General features: G+C 42.2%; 1 protein-coding gene across 1 annotated transcript in view; it reads left to right on the forward strand.

Annotated features, from left to right (window-relative positions):
• The window catches only part of OTC (ornithine transcarbamylase), a 38449-nt gene that overhangs the window by 5062 nt on the left and 16113 nt on the right, over positions 1 to 17274 (forward strand). Inside the window, exons 2-5 of the mRNA XM_073358322.1 lie at positions 581 to 719; positions 1323 to 1404; positions 8300 to 8387; positions 14499 to 14652. Of these exons, the coding sequence (XP_073214423.1) occupies positions 581 to 719; positions 1323 to 1404; positions 8300 to 8387; positions 14499 to 14652 (463 nt within the window). The remainder of the gene's footprint in view (positions 1 to 580; positions 720 to 1322; positions 1405 to 8299; positions 8388 to 14498; positions 14653 to 17274) is intronic.

Below are 17274 nucleotides of genomic sequence, written 5' to 3' on the forward strand. Positions count from 1 at the left end.
GGAATGAGCCCTCAAACCTACTCCCTTCATCAAATATTATTGAGCAATGAGCTGCTGGTTTCTCTTATTGGCAATATCAGTTTCTGGAAACGAATTTGAAAATTTGTGCATGTGGTTCACAAATCAAACATTATTTATATCCATATGAGCAGTCCTGGGCCAGCACCCCAAAGTTGGGATTGGGAAAAAGAGCACAAGGAGCCATCTTGCCCCAATTCTTTGCACCTCTGTTCAAAACAAGCTACAATGCAGCCTTAAGTGTTTAACCAGACCCTGAGTGGTTTTCTACATTTGGATTTATTTGATTATATAACCCAGATACAAATATTAGAAGTTAGAAGAAACAAAATCAGTTTCATTGATGATAATAAGAGAGATGGTTACAATGGTGATTAATATAGCGAACAACGCAGTGTTGTGGCTGTGTGAGATGAAAAGTCACAAACTAATTACCACATTCCATGAAGGTTATCTCACTGCATCAAATGATGGTAGTGAAAGAGATTTAGCTGGTTGTACATTAGCTTTAGCATGCGCAACAAATTAATACCCAATGACAAACAGCCTGTTTTTGGTGTAGGTCTGGGCAAGCAACTCAAACTAATGTTAATCTGAAAGGTCGTGACCTCCTAACTCTGCAAAATTACACAGCAGAAGAAATAAAGTATTTGCTATGGACGGCATCAGATTTGAAACAAAGAATAAAGGACAAGGGAGAGGTATGTAAAATTTCAATTAAAATCCACTTTGCTTGTTCAGTCACTCAGCTCACCAAATCAAGATTGTCATACAAGATCATGTGAATCAACAACTAAACTGGCTTGTCCTAAACAACCACTTCAACTCTTAATTAGTGTAAATTGTTTACATCAAATGAAGGGCCAGCCAGTAAAAGGCAAAGTGTTGTTCTTTGGATGAAGTAGGGGATTTATGCTGTTCAAAGGTGTGTACCCCTTATCTAATTCCCTGTTATTGGATATTCCCAGTGATTTTCAGTTGGGCTACATGCAGAAGTAAAGGTTTGCAGGAATAGGAGCATTATTCTGCATGTATTGTGGGAGCAAGATAAGAGTCAGAGATCTCTCTCATTTGTTTAAAATAACAAAACAAAAAAATGTAGATGCTTTTTGCCCCTAGAACTTTCTGTTTCTCCCAAACTCTTCCCAATGCTAGTGACTGCTTTGGCAGGGCAGAGGATTAGAACGGATACAATTACTGCTTTTATTATTAGTTTCCTGCAGCCATTAAACTGTGAAGAAAATATTAGATAATGGACAATGAGTGAACAATTTTCCAAATCCCCTTCCATTCTTGTTTTTCAGTATTTGCCTCTGTTGCAAGGAAAATCTTTAGCCATGATTTTTGAGAAAAGAAGTACTCGAACAAGATTATCCACAGAAACAGGTAAATTTAGACAAAACCATGTTATAATAAATACTTTCTCTGCAGAGTACATTTGTCCATATCATGAAACCATTACTTAATCATGTAGTTAGCAGTTTCTACTTAGAAGACATCTGAGGTTGGCGAGCAGCAAGGATGAAACTCAAGTCTGAGGAGAATGGTAGTTTACTGGACAGTATGAGCAGTGTCTTGTTCCGTTATGCCTCATTAATACTACAGGAACATCTCTTTGTTCACTAAAATCTCCCAGGGTCAACTCTAAACAAGTTAGAACTGAAATAAAACAACAGGAAGCAGAAGGTTTTCGTGATATAAGCTTCATGCCATATTAGCTAGCTGTACGCTTGCCCTGCACTCATTTTAGAAATAAAACCAATTTAACCCGGCACAGGCTGTCATAACTAACATCTTTCTAATTTATTATGCATAACTGTTGTCAGTCTCAAGGCTTGTCTACATGGAAATTTAGTGTGCGGTAAGCCAGGATGTGAACACAAGCCTGTTATGTATTAAGTCACCATGTAGACCCCGCTACTGTGCACTACAAGTTCCGTAGTGTGCTTTGACATACTGTTGTTTGACACAGTGGTATGCCAGAGCATGATATGGACTTTTTAGTGAGTGGCAGCAAGATCCCTACAACTAGAAAGCTAGTGCACTGTCCATTCACACACTGGTTTGCTGCACCCTCAGGCTTCATGTAGACAAGCCCTCAGAGCATGGGTTTAGACTGAGAATCATAGCAACATCTTGATTTAAATTAGAGAAAAAAGAAAAACCCCATGACTACCTCTAGAGAAACAAAACTTGATGGGATGGAGGAACAGGGATACTGGCCTAATAATACTAGGCACTGTAGACGTGGATGCTAAAAGAATAAACACATACATAACTACTCATGTTCTTAGCAGAGGCTTACGTGTTTGCAGGATTGGGCCCATAATGTTTTTGCACAGACCTAACTATTCTAACGTTGCATCCAAGAAATCATTTAGGTTTGGTGTTCTCTTTATGGAGACATTTATACCCACCAGGTGAGGAAATCTTTGCTCCCACATTTACCCTGAAGTAAACTGTACTGGGCCCAACCTCCCTCAAGTAGAATTGTCCCATGTAAGGGACAGGTTAACTTTGTAAGGCCTCTCTCACTGAGGTTCATCCAGATTTCTCTGTAAGAAGGAAGAGAGAACATAGGAAGAAGGGGAGGAAGGAGCAGACTATTCTGCTCTCAAGTCTGAAGATTCCCCCAATATACATATGAATCTTAAGCAATTTGAGGCACCACAGGTGTCTGCATGGAGGTCCTGTGTCTTCCTGCTGACTCCATGCCCCTCTCTACTCCTTCTTCCAAATCACGATCAGCATAGCTTCAGAGGGGTTTCAACTAGGGTGACCAGACAGCAAGTGTGAAAAATCGGGACAGGGGGTGAGGGGTAATAGGCGCCTATATAAGAAAAAGCCCCAAATATCGGGACTGTCCCTATTGGTCACCCTAGTTTTAACCCCAGACCAATGTACCGACAACTCCCTTTAAGGTCAGCCTTCCCCCTTATACATCAGATCTCATAGAGCCACCTAGTATCAGTTTCCTGCACTTGTGCACCAGGCATGTGTCAGACTGTTCCCTGCACCCCCTCCTCTGTCTAGGACAGATACAGACATCATGTTGCCCTTTGCTTCTAAGATCTGACTTCCACAGCAGATTCATGTATTCCCCCTCCCTCCACCTCCATGGTAATTCTGTACATCCCAGCTGCTATTTAAGATGAAATGGCAGCTTCCTCCGCAATCAGAACAAATGCCTCACACTGCTTTGTTGTGAAATAAATTCATTTCCTACCAATTTTCTAAAGTGTAAGTGAGGCCTACACTGGTTATTTGCAAGACTTCAGAGGCACACATTATCTCTAATGGCATTTCTCAGGCACAAATCACCCTGAGGTCTTGAAAAAGGTCACGTGTGGGCCAAGGCTTTGATAATCTGTCCTTGTGAATTTGCGTAAGCAAACATTACAACACTCCATTAAGCTGGTGGACAATTGAGCTGGAAATGACTGTATTTCACTATTGCACAGTGCAATATCTAAGAGTGTGTTAACATTGTGGAAATGTTAAAAAAAAAGAAAAAAAGAGAGAGAGAGATCCTGCCATTCTCATATCTGTAAAGAACTCAGTTCTTAAAAAAATAAATACATGTTAATTTGCAATGCTATATGAGAGCATATTTTACATTTATAGTTCTTCCAACATGTATTATTTCTAATTCATTATTCTGATAGGATTTGAAATGTAATGGAGAAATGGTGTTCTTTTGAACAAATACAATCTTGATGTTAATTTGATACACTCAAGATTTCTAGTACACGTATTATTTTAGCAGCTTATTAACATTAAAACTATTAGTGTAAATTAAGACTCGTCAATAACTTTCAGTGTTTGTAAAATAAACCCGTTTTTTCAGAACCTACCAAATTTATTACTATCACTTCCTATTACAGTGGGAAAGGTCATCTGTTTGCAGTTACAGTCCCATACTCATTCTATGTACACATACACATAGTCCTTGTATGTTGAAAAAAGTGCAGTCCACATGGTTATATATTGGCTGTAAAATAAAGCTTCCTCTCTGTCATGGTATAAAGGTGAATGCCATTCTATGTTTCCATTATATCTGGCATAAATCATGCCGCCTCTCAGTCATGTCTTGCCGCTCCGATTGTAACTGCACTTAAATATCAGTGAACTGACTGGTAGTAAATCAGGCCATTCTACAGACACTGAAATATGGACAATATGCTGCAAGTTTGAAATAAGGGAGGGACACACAACTAATACTCAACGTTGAGGGCAACTTCAGATATATTCTTTCATGTCATGAGACCCAGGGCCTGATTCCTCTATAGTGGAATACCACTATCAACTACAAAGGAGTTACTCCCAATTCACACCAGTGTGAAAGAAAAGTGAGGTCCATAATGGTATAAACACACCATGTACTTATATTCACACAAAATTACATCATTTTACATCATCCTAAAGAATGAGTGAAACATATCCGGGAATACACTACCTGGCATTTAGAGTGCCCAGTAGTGGATACTGTCTGAACTGGCTATACTACTAAGGCAGATTACTTTGGTACCTTGTTATCCTCTTCCAAAGCTATCCTTAAAAATATTCATTAGGTTTCAGACTTCAGCCTAATTTAGTGAATGTTCCTCTAATTCAGTGGTTCTCAACTGTGGTCCACCTCTTGTTCAGGGAAAGCCCCTGGCGCACCGGGCCGGTTTGTTTACCTGCCATGTCCACAGGTTCGGCCGATGGTGGCTCCCACTGGCCATGGTTCACCGCTCCAGGCCAATGGGGGCTGCAGGAAGGGCAGCCACCACATCCCTCGGCCCGTGCCACTTCCCACAGCCCCCTTTGGCCTGGAGTGGCGAACCGCGGCCAGTGGGAGCCACCATCGGCCGAATCTGTGGACGCGGCAGGTAAACAAACCAGCCTGGCGCACCAGAGCTTTTCCCTGAACAAGTGATGGACCACAGTTGAGAACCACTGCCCTAATTGCCGCTAAGTAGAGCTTTTAATTTTAAATCTTTAAAATGCATTTTCTACACTACATGCCAAATTCTGTCAGGCAGTGCCAGCCAACTTACAGCAGAAGTGGAAGAGCAATGAGGAAATTGGCCACTCAAAGAGATTATTCCTCAGGGCCTCCATGATAGAACCAAGCTGTCGATGTGTGTGGGTGAGGATCTCAGCCCATGACTCTACAAAGATAGGCGTGCACAACTCTCTGCACCAATTATTCATAATCTTAGTAGAAATGGATTGTATAGGTGAATTCTATATATAAGGCAACAAAAACAACCACTGTTTTTGAAGTCTATTTGCACCAGGCTGAGGAGTATTCAAACCTTTTCCACCACACTTCATGGAATGTGCTCCATGGATGTCCAGCCTTGACATCTCATTTTGTAACAAGCCCCCAGATAACTTTTTATAGGAGATTGTAACCGGGTGGTCATTTTACTGAGTGCTCCCTCATAGGTAGGGGTCACTTTGCAGGCACGCTACTCTGTAAGCCCCCTTTCACAGGCCCCTTAAGAACACCACATAATATCTCTTTTGGTTAACCACCCAGGGCTGGTTTAATCACAGAAATGGTTCAAGCAATCCTCAAAATCCCCCAGATAAAGTCCATAACCATAACACAAAAGTCAATACAGTATTCACCCTTGTTCTTTTGCTACACACAGAACTCTTCCTCTGTCCCAGTCTACTCCACCCAGAGCTGTCAATCCCCATCTTTCTGACTGGAGTTCAGCCCTCTGGCCATGGCTTCATTCTTCTGTCAGCTCTAGCCTGTACCTTCCAAACCCCCGGTATCAATCCACTACTTTCCTACAAGGACCTTTCTTATTTCATGAACTTTCTCCCCTTCACTCCATCCACCTGCTGCCCTTTATAGGAAACTACCTGATTCCATAAAGGGCTGCATCTTTAGTAATGAGGGTTGGGTAGCCCATGGCCTTCCAGCCCTTTAAGGGGTAAGCCACACTGCTAGATGTTGAGTGATTTTAAGGAGAGGGATTTTCCTACAGGGACACGTTCTGCTCTGAGTTATGCGCCATGAAATCTCACTGAAGTGTATATTTTACAAAAGGCACATGTTGCTCTATGGACATATGCTTTGCCTCCTACACACACCTCTTTGTTTCCTTTTTAAAACTGGCCACAGTGAGAAGCATGTGCATGGCTTCATTACCTGTCTCTGCTTTCCAGCATGAGCTCGGGTCCTCACGATAGTTGTTTCATTTTAGCTACTAATATTCACCCCAAGATCAATCATTTGTAAAGAACAATAGTTGTGGTGTTATTCTTTTAATTTTTAATATGCTTGCAAAAGCACATGTGAAAAGCTGTAGTAATGGAAATGCCTGCAGTGCTATCTGCTGGTGAGAACAAAGCTGATCTACTTTAAACTTCCTTGAGGTTTAACAAAGCTACAGTTGCCCAGCACCTTTTGGATCACAGCTTCCCAGACAAAAGATTCTAAACTCTCCTATAGTTTATGTGGTCCTCTCTTCACACCAAATGAAAAACGACGTCAGCTTATTTCCAGAAAATGCTGTGTTTAAACTACTCCTACTTAGCGTATGTGCAATGTGCCTCAGGTGGCACATGACCAGGATTCATCACCAAATTTGGTCCACTGGGTTGGATCCTTAGCTTCCCCTGCCCAGCCCAGGTACTGAGCAGGAGCGTGACATGAACACTGATTCATGCTCCCCTTTAAACTACTGAAGATGTGTTTTCTGCTCCAGAGGATAGCAAATTACCATGACAATGCTGACCTGCCTGTGGGATGCTATGATGATACTAGGGTTTGTTTGGTTACTTCCTATAATCAAAATGGGAGATGGGAAGACCTGCTAGATCACCCAGTCCATTCTCCTGCCAGGGAAGAACTGTTCTCTAGTGCAGTGGTTCTCAAACTAGGGCCACCACTTATTCAGGGAAAGCCCCTGGAGGGCCGGGACAGTTTGTTTACTTGCCGCGTCCGCAGGTTCTGCTGATCGCGGCTCCCACTGGCCGCGGTTCACTGCTCCAGGCCAATGGGGGCTGTGGGAAGTGGCACAGGCCAAGGGACGTGCTGGCCGCCCTTTCTGCAGCCCCCATTGGCTTGGAGCAGCGAACCGCGGCCAGTGGGAGCCGCAATCGGCCGAACCTGTGGACGTGGCAGGTAAACAAACCATCCCAGCCCACCAGGGGCTTTCCCTGAACAAGTGGCAGCCCTAGTTTGAGAACCACTGCTCTAGTGGATGAAATTTACCCCAGTGTAGAGGGAGCCTCACAAGGCCACTTAAGCCCAGTTTAAACCCTTAGGCCCAGACCTTCAGTTGCACCAGAGCTAGTCACTGCATCTGAGCAGCTGGGGCACAAATATGGCTTTAAACCAGCCTTGTGCTCCCTCAAGCATATCATTTAGAACATTGTCAGAGTGGTGCTAAATTATACCCATGTGCAACAGCCCTCATGGCAACACTCCAGCCAGGCCTCCCCCACCCAGACTGTGCCCAACATGCCCTCTACGCTGAGGCTGGGAAGGCAGGTGGCATAGGGCTATTTCCCCTTATGTTGGGATAATTCTCAACCAACTCTTTAAGATAGCTGTTATCGCTCACTGGAGCAGTGAAAAGCAGGCAGAACAGAGGCCAGGATCTGGCCCGTAAGGTAAAATTCACATCAGCGCAGAGCCCCAGTACTTGGGAGAGCTCAGTGGTTTGAGCATTGGTCTGCTAAACCCAGGGTTGTGAGTTCAGTCCTTGAGGCGGCCATTTAGGGATTTGGGGCAAAAATTGCGGATTGGTCCTGCTTCAAGCAGGGGGTTGGACTAGATGACCTCCTGAGGTCCCTTCCAACCCTAACCTTCTATGATTCTACTTAAGTCCCACTTAAAATGGTGCATAGGGCTTGTGCCTGCACAGGAGTGAATTTCATCCATAGGGCCTGGTCCTAATCTCCTTAAACTAGATTTACACAAATATGTACCTTCACTCAGATCAGTGGCTATAAATTAGTGTGAGAAAAGAATAACCCAGCCCTTAATGTGGGGATTCAGTGATATTACCATGCATGAACTTGCATGGATTTTGCCTTGAACATAGGTTTGAAGTGGTGTCTAAAGGCCTTTTGGAGGGCTGTCTGAACTTGAATTGATTTCACCCTAGTGCGTATTTACCATTGTTTTGTGAAGTCTGGCATTAAATGTCCCAAACAAGGGGGTGCCTTCCTTACTGCTGTTGTTGTTGCAAATACCTGTTCTCTAGGATTTATTTTTAAATCTCAAATTGTAACCATTCAGATTGTGTTTTGTTTTTAATCTTTGCAGGGTTTGCTCTCCTTGGGGGACATCCTTGTTTCCTTACAACCCAGGATATACATTTGGGCATTAACGAGAGTCTCACAGATACAGCACGGTTGGTAAAATATCATGGGATTGTTTTACATATGTGAAAGTGCTAGATCTGGCTGAAATTGGTGAGAAAATGTTGTGAAATAAACACACCAGGTTGCCAATAACTTTTTGCATGATTTTAGACTCCCTAAGTATTATTTTCCATGAAATTTCAAAGGCACCCAAAATTCTCCACATTTTTGCAGTTTGCAAAAAATTCACTTGTCACCTTTTTGCATTTTTTCCATCCAGTGGGGGTGAATTGAGCCCTTGGATTCCCCCCCCACCCCCCACCCCCCACCCAGCCCATTCTACAGGAAGTTGACCAGAGTTTTTAAAACCACAGAAGCGGGAGGCTATTTCTTGCAGATGCTGTCACTTTGCCTCGCTCCCCATTAAGCCTTTATTAATGACTCATACAATCTGGAGTATTGTGCTGCTTTCTAAGAAGCCCCTCTGTAGTTTAAGATTAATGTGTCAGGGCTCAGATGCTCCAAGGTTAGTACCTTTCGAAAAGGTCCTTTCTGCTCCGTCGAAAGACACACAACCTCAGGCTTGTCAAGCTCAGTTCAAGAAACATAATCAGCAAGCCGTGGTTTTCTCTCTCCTGCTGACTGTGTTCTTTGCAGTTGTTAGCTGGAGTGATGGTTTCTCAATACTGCATTGCTTTTCCCTTTGCAATGAAATCCAAGGAAAACATAGAAAAAGACCAAGCTTTTGGACATTTTAGAGTGTCCTTTTCCACCTTCATCAGTTGAAGGAGAGTGGATATGGGGCAGTGATGATAGAAAGGTAGGCTTGCAGTCTCTTCAGACTGGATATTGAAGACACCAGAATATGCATTAATTGTAATTCATGTTAACATGTTTTACTTAAAGCACCACCCAATGGCTTGCTTTGGTATCTATACGTGTAGGTTTCTAACACCCATTGAATGATGGGAGCTGCAGAGAGAGGCAGCCTAAGCTGTCAGGGAGGCACAGTACAGTCTCAGGTTCCATCTCTGGGTTGTTCCTTTGTTCAGTCCTACTTCATCTCCCTTCTGTTTGAATTCAAATGCTACAATGGGATTCAACCTCATTTTCCCAAAGTGACTTTCTTTCTACACCTAAGAACGTTGCCTCAAATGAAGCTGCTAGAGCAGCTATTGTTACATCCAGGTACGCCATCCAAACTCACCAGACCACATTCATCGCTGGTGTAACTCCAGGGACATTAGGGACAGGGAAGTATTACAACAGAAGGGGGACAGCTTCCCCTGCTCTATTAAAGGCAGAGGGAGAGCTCCTCCCCCAGCTCGAGAGAGCACTGTTCTCCCAGCCCCTTCCTGCCTGCTGGTTTCTCACTGGCTAGCAGTAAAGTGAGAACACACCATTTAAGAGGGTTTGAAAAGCAAGCAGCAGGAAATTGTTGACAGGCTTGAGAGAGGGAAAGGGGATCAAATGGACACAAAAATCACAGTGGCAGTTGGGAGATATTTGCCAAAGCTGGAACGTGAAGACCACATTTGATCAAGGCAAAGGTTAGGGGATTTAAAGAGCGACTGGATGTGGTCAGAGCAAAGGTGCAGCTGCACTTTGGATGGAATGAGGGGAGGGTCCATGATGCCAGAGAAGAAAGGTTGCAGTAATTCAAGTGAGAATTGTTTTTTTTTGTCTTTGTTTTTTTTGCTTAAGGAATGGATGGATTTTGGAGAAGGGCAGGATGTGGTGGCAGCTTGAAGGTAGGGGGTCAAAGGAAAGAGGGAAGTGGAGGGTGGCCTCCAGCCTGCAAAGCAAACTGACAGGGAGGGTAGGAAGTTGCCAAAGGTGACAGAGGGAGGAAGAGAGGATAGTTTAGCAGGGAAGATGAGGAGTTTAGACTTTGCTGTTAGCAACTGGTTCCAGGGACAGGGGAAAAAGGGTGAGACTTACCAGGGAGAGTACCCCCCACCACTTAAAAGAAAGCCATCCCCAGGCAATACCACACAGAAAAAGCACAGACACTGTATTTAGTTTGGAGGCTGTTGGTCATTTACTGACCTGGCAGGCAAGCTGCTCAACTTAACAAAGACGTTCTGATCGATACAGTGGGCCTGCTCCTGCTCTGAATAAAGTCAATAGCAAAATCCTTTTTGACTTCCCCAGGAGCAGGACTGATCCATTCACACAAAGAACAAATGAAGCATTGTGAGTGACCTCCCTAGCATTATTAGCATATAGGTAGATACCAATATAGAAGCCTGGTTCAAGGAGCATGAAAATAAACAGACAATAAAAAACAAGGAATACTGGAGTTTTAACAAGTCTGGAGAGTATTTCAAATAATTACAGCTTCATACCTAGGGCTCTAAAGGCTTAGAAATAGTGGAGGCTGACGCTTAATGTAAAGGGGGATAGAGGGCTGTAAAAGGCCCACAGGTTATTATAATAGTTGAAATACAGCCTCGTTGCAGGTCAGCGTTTGTCAATGTTTCCACTGAGAACACGTTTTAGTGACTTATAATTTGGCCATAACAGAGCTCCTCTGTGCTACGTAATAGCTCTTAAAGACATACACTTACACAATAACAGAGTTCTAGCCTATGAAGGGTCTTTAACATTTTCACTGCTGCTTAGTATGTCCGGCCCCTCAGGAAAATGGAAACACTGCCAGCATTCCGTGTACCTGCCATGCCATATTGTTCTACCGTGACATCAGTACGGGTCACCACACATTACGACAGCACAGGTGCTGAGCTGCAGCACTGGCACTGAAGCAATCAGTTGTTAACCTTGAGAGTCCACTGAGATGAGCAGGAGTCAATTCCTACATTTGTAAGGGATAGGCTTGCACCCTTCACCTGCCCACCACTATATGCCCCGAAGCCATTTTAACAACCCCACTAGTGGCTTGGTAGCGTTGAATTAGAAGATTAAACCATTTATTCAAGAACCGTTTTTAGGGTTATACATTTTGGATAGAAACACTTCCCTGTCTCCTTGAATCTTTGGGCGCTGTTCCATGAGTCTGCGCTATTGCCACACCCAGTGCTCCCGAATCTCGAAATTAGCTTTAAAATTACAAGACTTTCAAAAAAATAACCAGGGAGTTATTTTTCTTTGCCTTTTGGTTTTTGAGGCTTTAAGGTGCACTTGGGTCATATTTTCAAGCTTTCCTCCACACCCATCAGGGCTAGCAATTGTTTTTAAATTAAAGTTGAGAGTCACACATAATCACATGTCTGCAGGACCTGGGGGCCTTATGAAAAACACCAGACATCGCAAAACTCCCAAATATCATAAGCATTACATTGAGTTAGTATCAACATAGAAATCTTGGTAACTTTCCCAGATACAGGGTAACCACTGGTAATCAGCCCCAGGGTGCAGGGCCTTGCCCCTCCGATTGTCTTCAGAAACTCACAGACACCCTCATGGGCTCCAGCTTCTCTCAAGATCACTCTGATTTAGTCCAGGTCTCCCTTTCTGGGCAAACCCAGCTATAGGCTATTTCTTTCAAATTAGCTTCAGCCCGATTCAGCCATGGGTGAGCCTGGTTTCCTCTCAGGCCAGCTCCAGCTTCCTAGTGACTTCAGTCTGGTCTAGATTCTAACAGGACCTTCAGTTCTCAGTTGGACTTTCTAGTAGCATAACAAAGGTATGTGTGACACAGTAATGCTGGTAAGAGACTGGCCTTTATTTCCTGGCTCCAGTTCTGTGACATGAGTCAGGGTTACAAAAGGTGATACCTTAATCATAAGGCATGTGGTCAGTATTCACTGATTCCAGTATTCACTGCAGTGGCTACCTTTTCAACAGGTGAGGCAAGAAATCTAGCATTAGGCCATGTTATGGCTGAGTTTCCTGTAGCTACCATACATTGAAAGGGATCTATCTTCTTGAAGCTCTTTATCAGTCATATGATGACGAGTTTGGATAAAACTACGTTTTTCCCAAACACGCATCCAAGGTAGATTAAACAAAAGTCATACCTTTATAACGTGTTAGCTAGAAAAAAATAATGGCACAAACAGCAACCTTACAGGTTATTCTGTTCAGTTCTTCCTCTTTACCTGTATAGGTGGCATCAACAATTTAATCTGCAAAGACACTTCAGTAAAGAGAATTAACTCCCTTAATGGGAATCTTATCTGAATAAAGAATGTTTGATTTCAGTTGTAACAACAATATAATTGACTTCAATGGGAGACTTGCCCATGTAAGGACTCTGACACTGGGACCTATCTTTCCAGAGGAGATGTAAGAATCCATCATGGCAGGTCAGCAATCCACCAATTGTAAGAGCATTCCTGTGACATTTTAGGGTTCAATCAAGACCAGTAAGGGATTGTGTCACCACCTGCCCTGCAACTCTGGGTGCCTTAAATGCTATGCTGCTGGAGTGTCCAGCCCTAACGCCTGCAGGTAACACCCTGGCTCCCACTGCTCAGTTACTTTTTGCAGAGTGACCCCAACACCCTCCCAGTCCCAGATTTCCCTAGAAACATCTTCCCTGCAGTGTCCAGCCCTCTCACCGAACCCTTGCAGAAGTTATTAAGTTTGTTCCTCCTTTAAAGAGACATTACACTGCAGCCTCTTAATTTAACTTGGGTTAACACACCCTGCACTGAATTGGTTTATAGTAAAAGTAAAACAAGTTTATTTAAGAAAAGGACATAGGTTTAAGTGATACCAAGTATAAGGAATAAAGATAGAAAGGTTACATGCAAACAAAAATAAAAATATGCTTCTATGACTAAAACCTGATTTAACTAATTAGACTCTCTTGTTCAAAGAAGTGTTTCTCATGAAGTCTCTTTTCCAGTATAGCTGGCCAGAACCCTTCACAGATCTCAGAGTCCTCAGTTCCTTTGTCTCTTCAGGTGAAAGATACCAGAATGGTTTTTTCTCTCTCCTTATATCCTCCCAAAGTTCATTGAGCCTACTTCAAGAGCCAGGAAGCCTTGCTGGGAACTCAGCTTGCTGTGTCCACCAGGGAGCTGAGACCATGTTCACTTTTGCAGTCTGCTGCCCCTATTGTGATAGTTGTGATAGGCTGTCTCCCCAGCTTGATGGCTTTGTTTACCTCTTATGTAAATATAGCATCATTGTCTCTGACAGACAACCAGGCTGGACAGACAAGCAAATACACATTCCCTTTTTTAGGGCAGACTAGGCCTATGTACTGCTTGCCAAACACATTTAAAGAATCTAATTCTAGTGCATATTTATAACTGTTTGTACATATCCTGTACATACACCTCACAATGATTTTCCGGACCAGTGTGAAACCAGTTTGTGTATGATACCTTACACGACACTTTTTAGGTCCAGATCATGACAACTGTGGAAGGTGCAGTGAGTGTGCCAGGCCTGACAAGAATTGCTGACAGAGTAATGAACCACCAATAGCCTTTGTGTCACAGTTCCATACCCTTCTGTTCACAGTTTTGCCTTTTTGGTTTTAAGATGCTACGAGAAAACATTAGAACATACAAAATACTTCAAAATCATTATACTTGAGTGCCTGATTACTTCCACAAAAGCACAGAATTGCAAAGCTAAGCCTCTGATTTCATGCTAGATTCACCTAAGAATATCCATATGATATAGAAAATGCAGTGCTCTCATTCCATACTCCTCTGTGAACCCCCACTTCCAAGGCACAACACCATGAGCTGTAGCTAGAGTGCCAGTGATGTATGCTAAATATCTTTATCCCTGTAGTTTAATTTAGAACTCTGATGCCACTTTAATAGTGTTACTGTGTGGGTCACAAAATAGATTTATATAGGTTACACATTAGGATGGTACTGTTGTTCTTTACATCTTTCTGAGTTATTGAATCCCTGTCATTTTATATTGTCAAACAATCGCCTCTATTACCTGCACATTTATTAATGTTGCATCATTAGTTCTGCTTTAGTGACAATCAAAAATGAAATAGAAAATCATTGAATGGGATTGCGTGTGGAGCAATAATTTCCTTTTACTTCTTACAGCTTGTTAAATGCCTGCATTTTAGTGGATTATTCAGACATCGTATATTATTCAGGCAACTGCAAAAAATTATTCATTACCACCACTTATTAATATTTATACATTGCACATTGAAGAATAAAGAAGCAATATATTTATGATGTTTGACTTGGATATCTTTTGCTTTACCGTAGGGTGCTGTCTAGCATGACAAATGCAGTCTTGGCCCGAGTTTATAAACAATCTGATCTGGACCTGTTGGCGAAAGAAGCCACAATCCCAATAGTCAATGGTCTGTCTGATTCATACCATCCTATCCAGATTTTAGCTGATTACCTTACACTGCAGGTAATAATACCCTTCTCTTGATAAGAACACAGCTTTTAGAAAACTAATCAGTCTTGCTAAATATTGGGAAAAGTCCTATTCCAAGCAGTTTATCCTTAGATATTTTGAGATGGAACTGATATGTCATTTGGAATATGTGTTGGTTATAGAGGCCCCAATCGGACAATATACTTTAAGCAATTGAATAATCCCATCAATTTATGTGGGAATGAAGTTAAGTTTATAATTAAATTACTTGCTGGACTGAGCCCAGGATGTAAAAAAATGTGGAGGGTGCTTTACAGATTAGGATAACTGTGAGCTCCTGTCCCCATTGAAATCAGTGAGAGATTTACCATGGAGCCAGCATTTCATTCTGAAGTCCTTGCCGTAACCTGTTTATAGTTGAGACTGAGACCTTGTCTTCTGTTAGAAAGATGCACTGGGTCAACTAGATTGATTAAATCAATCTAGTTAAACTAGTGTAAGTCCCTAATGAGGATACATTAAACCTTGCTTACATTGAGAAGGAATGAATTAGGATCACATTTTGTTGTTCTGATTTTAATATAGTATTTTATGTGATAACTATGTAAAATTGTACACATACAGGGCCAGATCCTCAGCCAATGCAAATCAACATAGTTTTACTGAAGTTAATAGAGCTATGCCAATTTACAACCAGTTGAAGAACTGGCTTATAAAAATTCATCAGTACATTGTAGGGATGGATGAAAATTTTGGCAAATGCTTCCTTACTTTCTGAATGAATAGAAACTACTTTGTATGGATGTGGTTAAAGGGGGATATGACTGAGGTCTATAAAATCATGATGGGTGTGGAGAAAGTAAATAAGGAAGTGTTAGTTACTCCTTCTCATAACACAAGAACTAGGGGTCACCAAATTAAATTAATAGGCAGCAGGTTTAAAACAAAGAAAAGGAAGTATTTCTTCACACAATGCACAGTCAACCTGTGGAACGCCTTGCCAAAGGATGTTGTGAAGGCCAAGACTATAACAATGTTCAAAAAAGAACTAGATAAGTTCAAGGAGGATAGGTCCATGAGTGGTTTTAGCCAGCATGGGCAGGGATGGTGTCCATAGCCTCTGTTTGCCAGAAGCTGGGAATGGGTGACAGGGGATGGATCACTTGATGAGTACCTGTTCTGTTCATTCCCTCGGGGGCACCTGGCATTGGCCACTGTTAGAAGACAGGATACTGGGCTAGATGGAGCTTTGGTCTGACCCAATACGGCCGTTCTTATCCATTTCCTAGATCATTCAGTCATGTCTCAGCCTGTGAAGGCCCAAATGTAGGAGAGTATATGGCTAAGAACCAGAATGAGGGGGAGAGAAAATTATTCATGCAGGAAACTTTACATGCTGTCGGGCTCATTCCTTTAGTGCAGTGATACTCAGACCTCAGTGGTTCAGGAGCCAAATTAGCAATCAACATTACCCAAAGAGCCCCAGTAGTGTGAATTCATTGTTTCATTTACTATAGTACTATGTATTCATATTTAAACAGTATGACAGGAAATATTTCATTTTTATATAGATATATATTCTTCTCACAGCAAAATGACTGACCAAGTATTATTACTATTTTATCAACTACAGCTGGTTAATAACATAGTTAAAGCATCCTGACTGGTTAATAATTAAATCACACAGCATTTTAATATGTGCTGCAAAGAGCCACAGGAGACATGTTATGCGCTGTTTATGACTCGGGAGCTTCAGTCTGCTTTAGCGTAAATGACTCCTTCTACATTTGATGACCCTGTTTTTGTTAGAAGTCATCTTCAGCTGTAAAAGTGAGGGGACACCAAGTCTTTATGGAACAGAGGTAACCTTGGAACTGAAATGAGTCATCCCTCAGAATGAGGTACACTTGAGAGAGATGCACTCAGCCAGCCTTTGTGTGCAGCTTAATTTATGTAAGGCAGTGAGTCATAACTAGAATTTTGGAAGTGATAAAAAGTCATTTGTTTCATTTAAATGCTGAGTGTAATTGTAAAACAGTTTCATCTGGGCTTTTATTTTTTGTCTTATAAACACTCTACCTATTAGCACTTCTTTTCCTACCAGAGATTAGCAAGTTTTCAATAGCCATATGACTCCTATGTTTTATATAACAGTATTATATTCCATACTTACCAGCTGCAGTGCTGCTCACTAGTGCACTGTCACCTGTACTCTGGGATGCCTTTCTGCTGGAGCTTAAAAAGCACAACTATTAACTTCCATGTTTCTTTCTGACTTTACTTCTATGGTTTGGAGAGAAAAAACATGACACATAGGTAGCAGGTTCCTGTTAGGGGGCTTATTCCTTCACCCACTTACTTCCCTGGTCCTTCTCACATGAACAGTGAGCAACAATACCTGAAGTCCAAAGGTGCAAACAATTCCATGTTTATTGGGGTGAACTTCCAGCAAGCATGATTCCAGTTTCCCTCCTTAGTGTCCTCCTTCCCAGCTCTGATACCACAGAGCCTTACACCTGTATCCTTGTTCCCATTCCTGCCCTCAGCCAAACATGATTCCAATTTCCTTACCCCTGTTCCCATCTCCCCCACCCTTCCTGATTGACTGCAGACTATATAGTAAAACTTGAGTTCAGCTTAGCTATACCTTAACCA

Source organism: Lepidochelys kempii, chromosome 1 (assembly GCF_965140265.1).
Source record: "Lepidochelys kempii isolate rLepKem1 chromosome 1, rLepKem1.hap2, whole genome shotgun sequence".
Classification (NCBI taxonomy): domain Eukaryota; kingdom Metazoa; phylum Chordata; order Testudines; family Cheloniidae; genus Lepidochelys; species Lepidochelys kempii.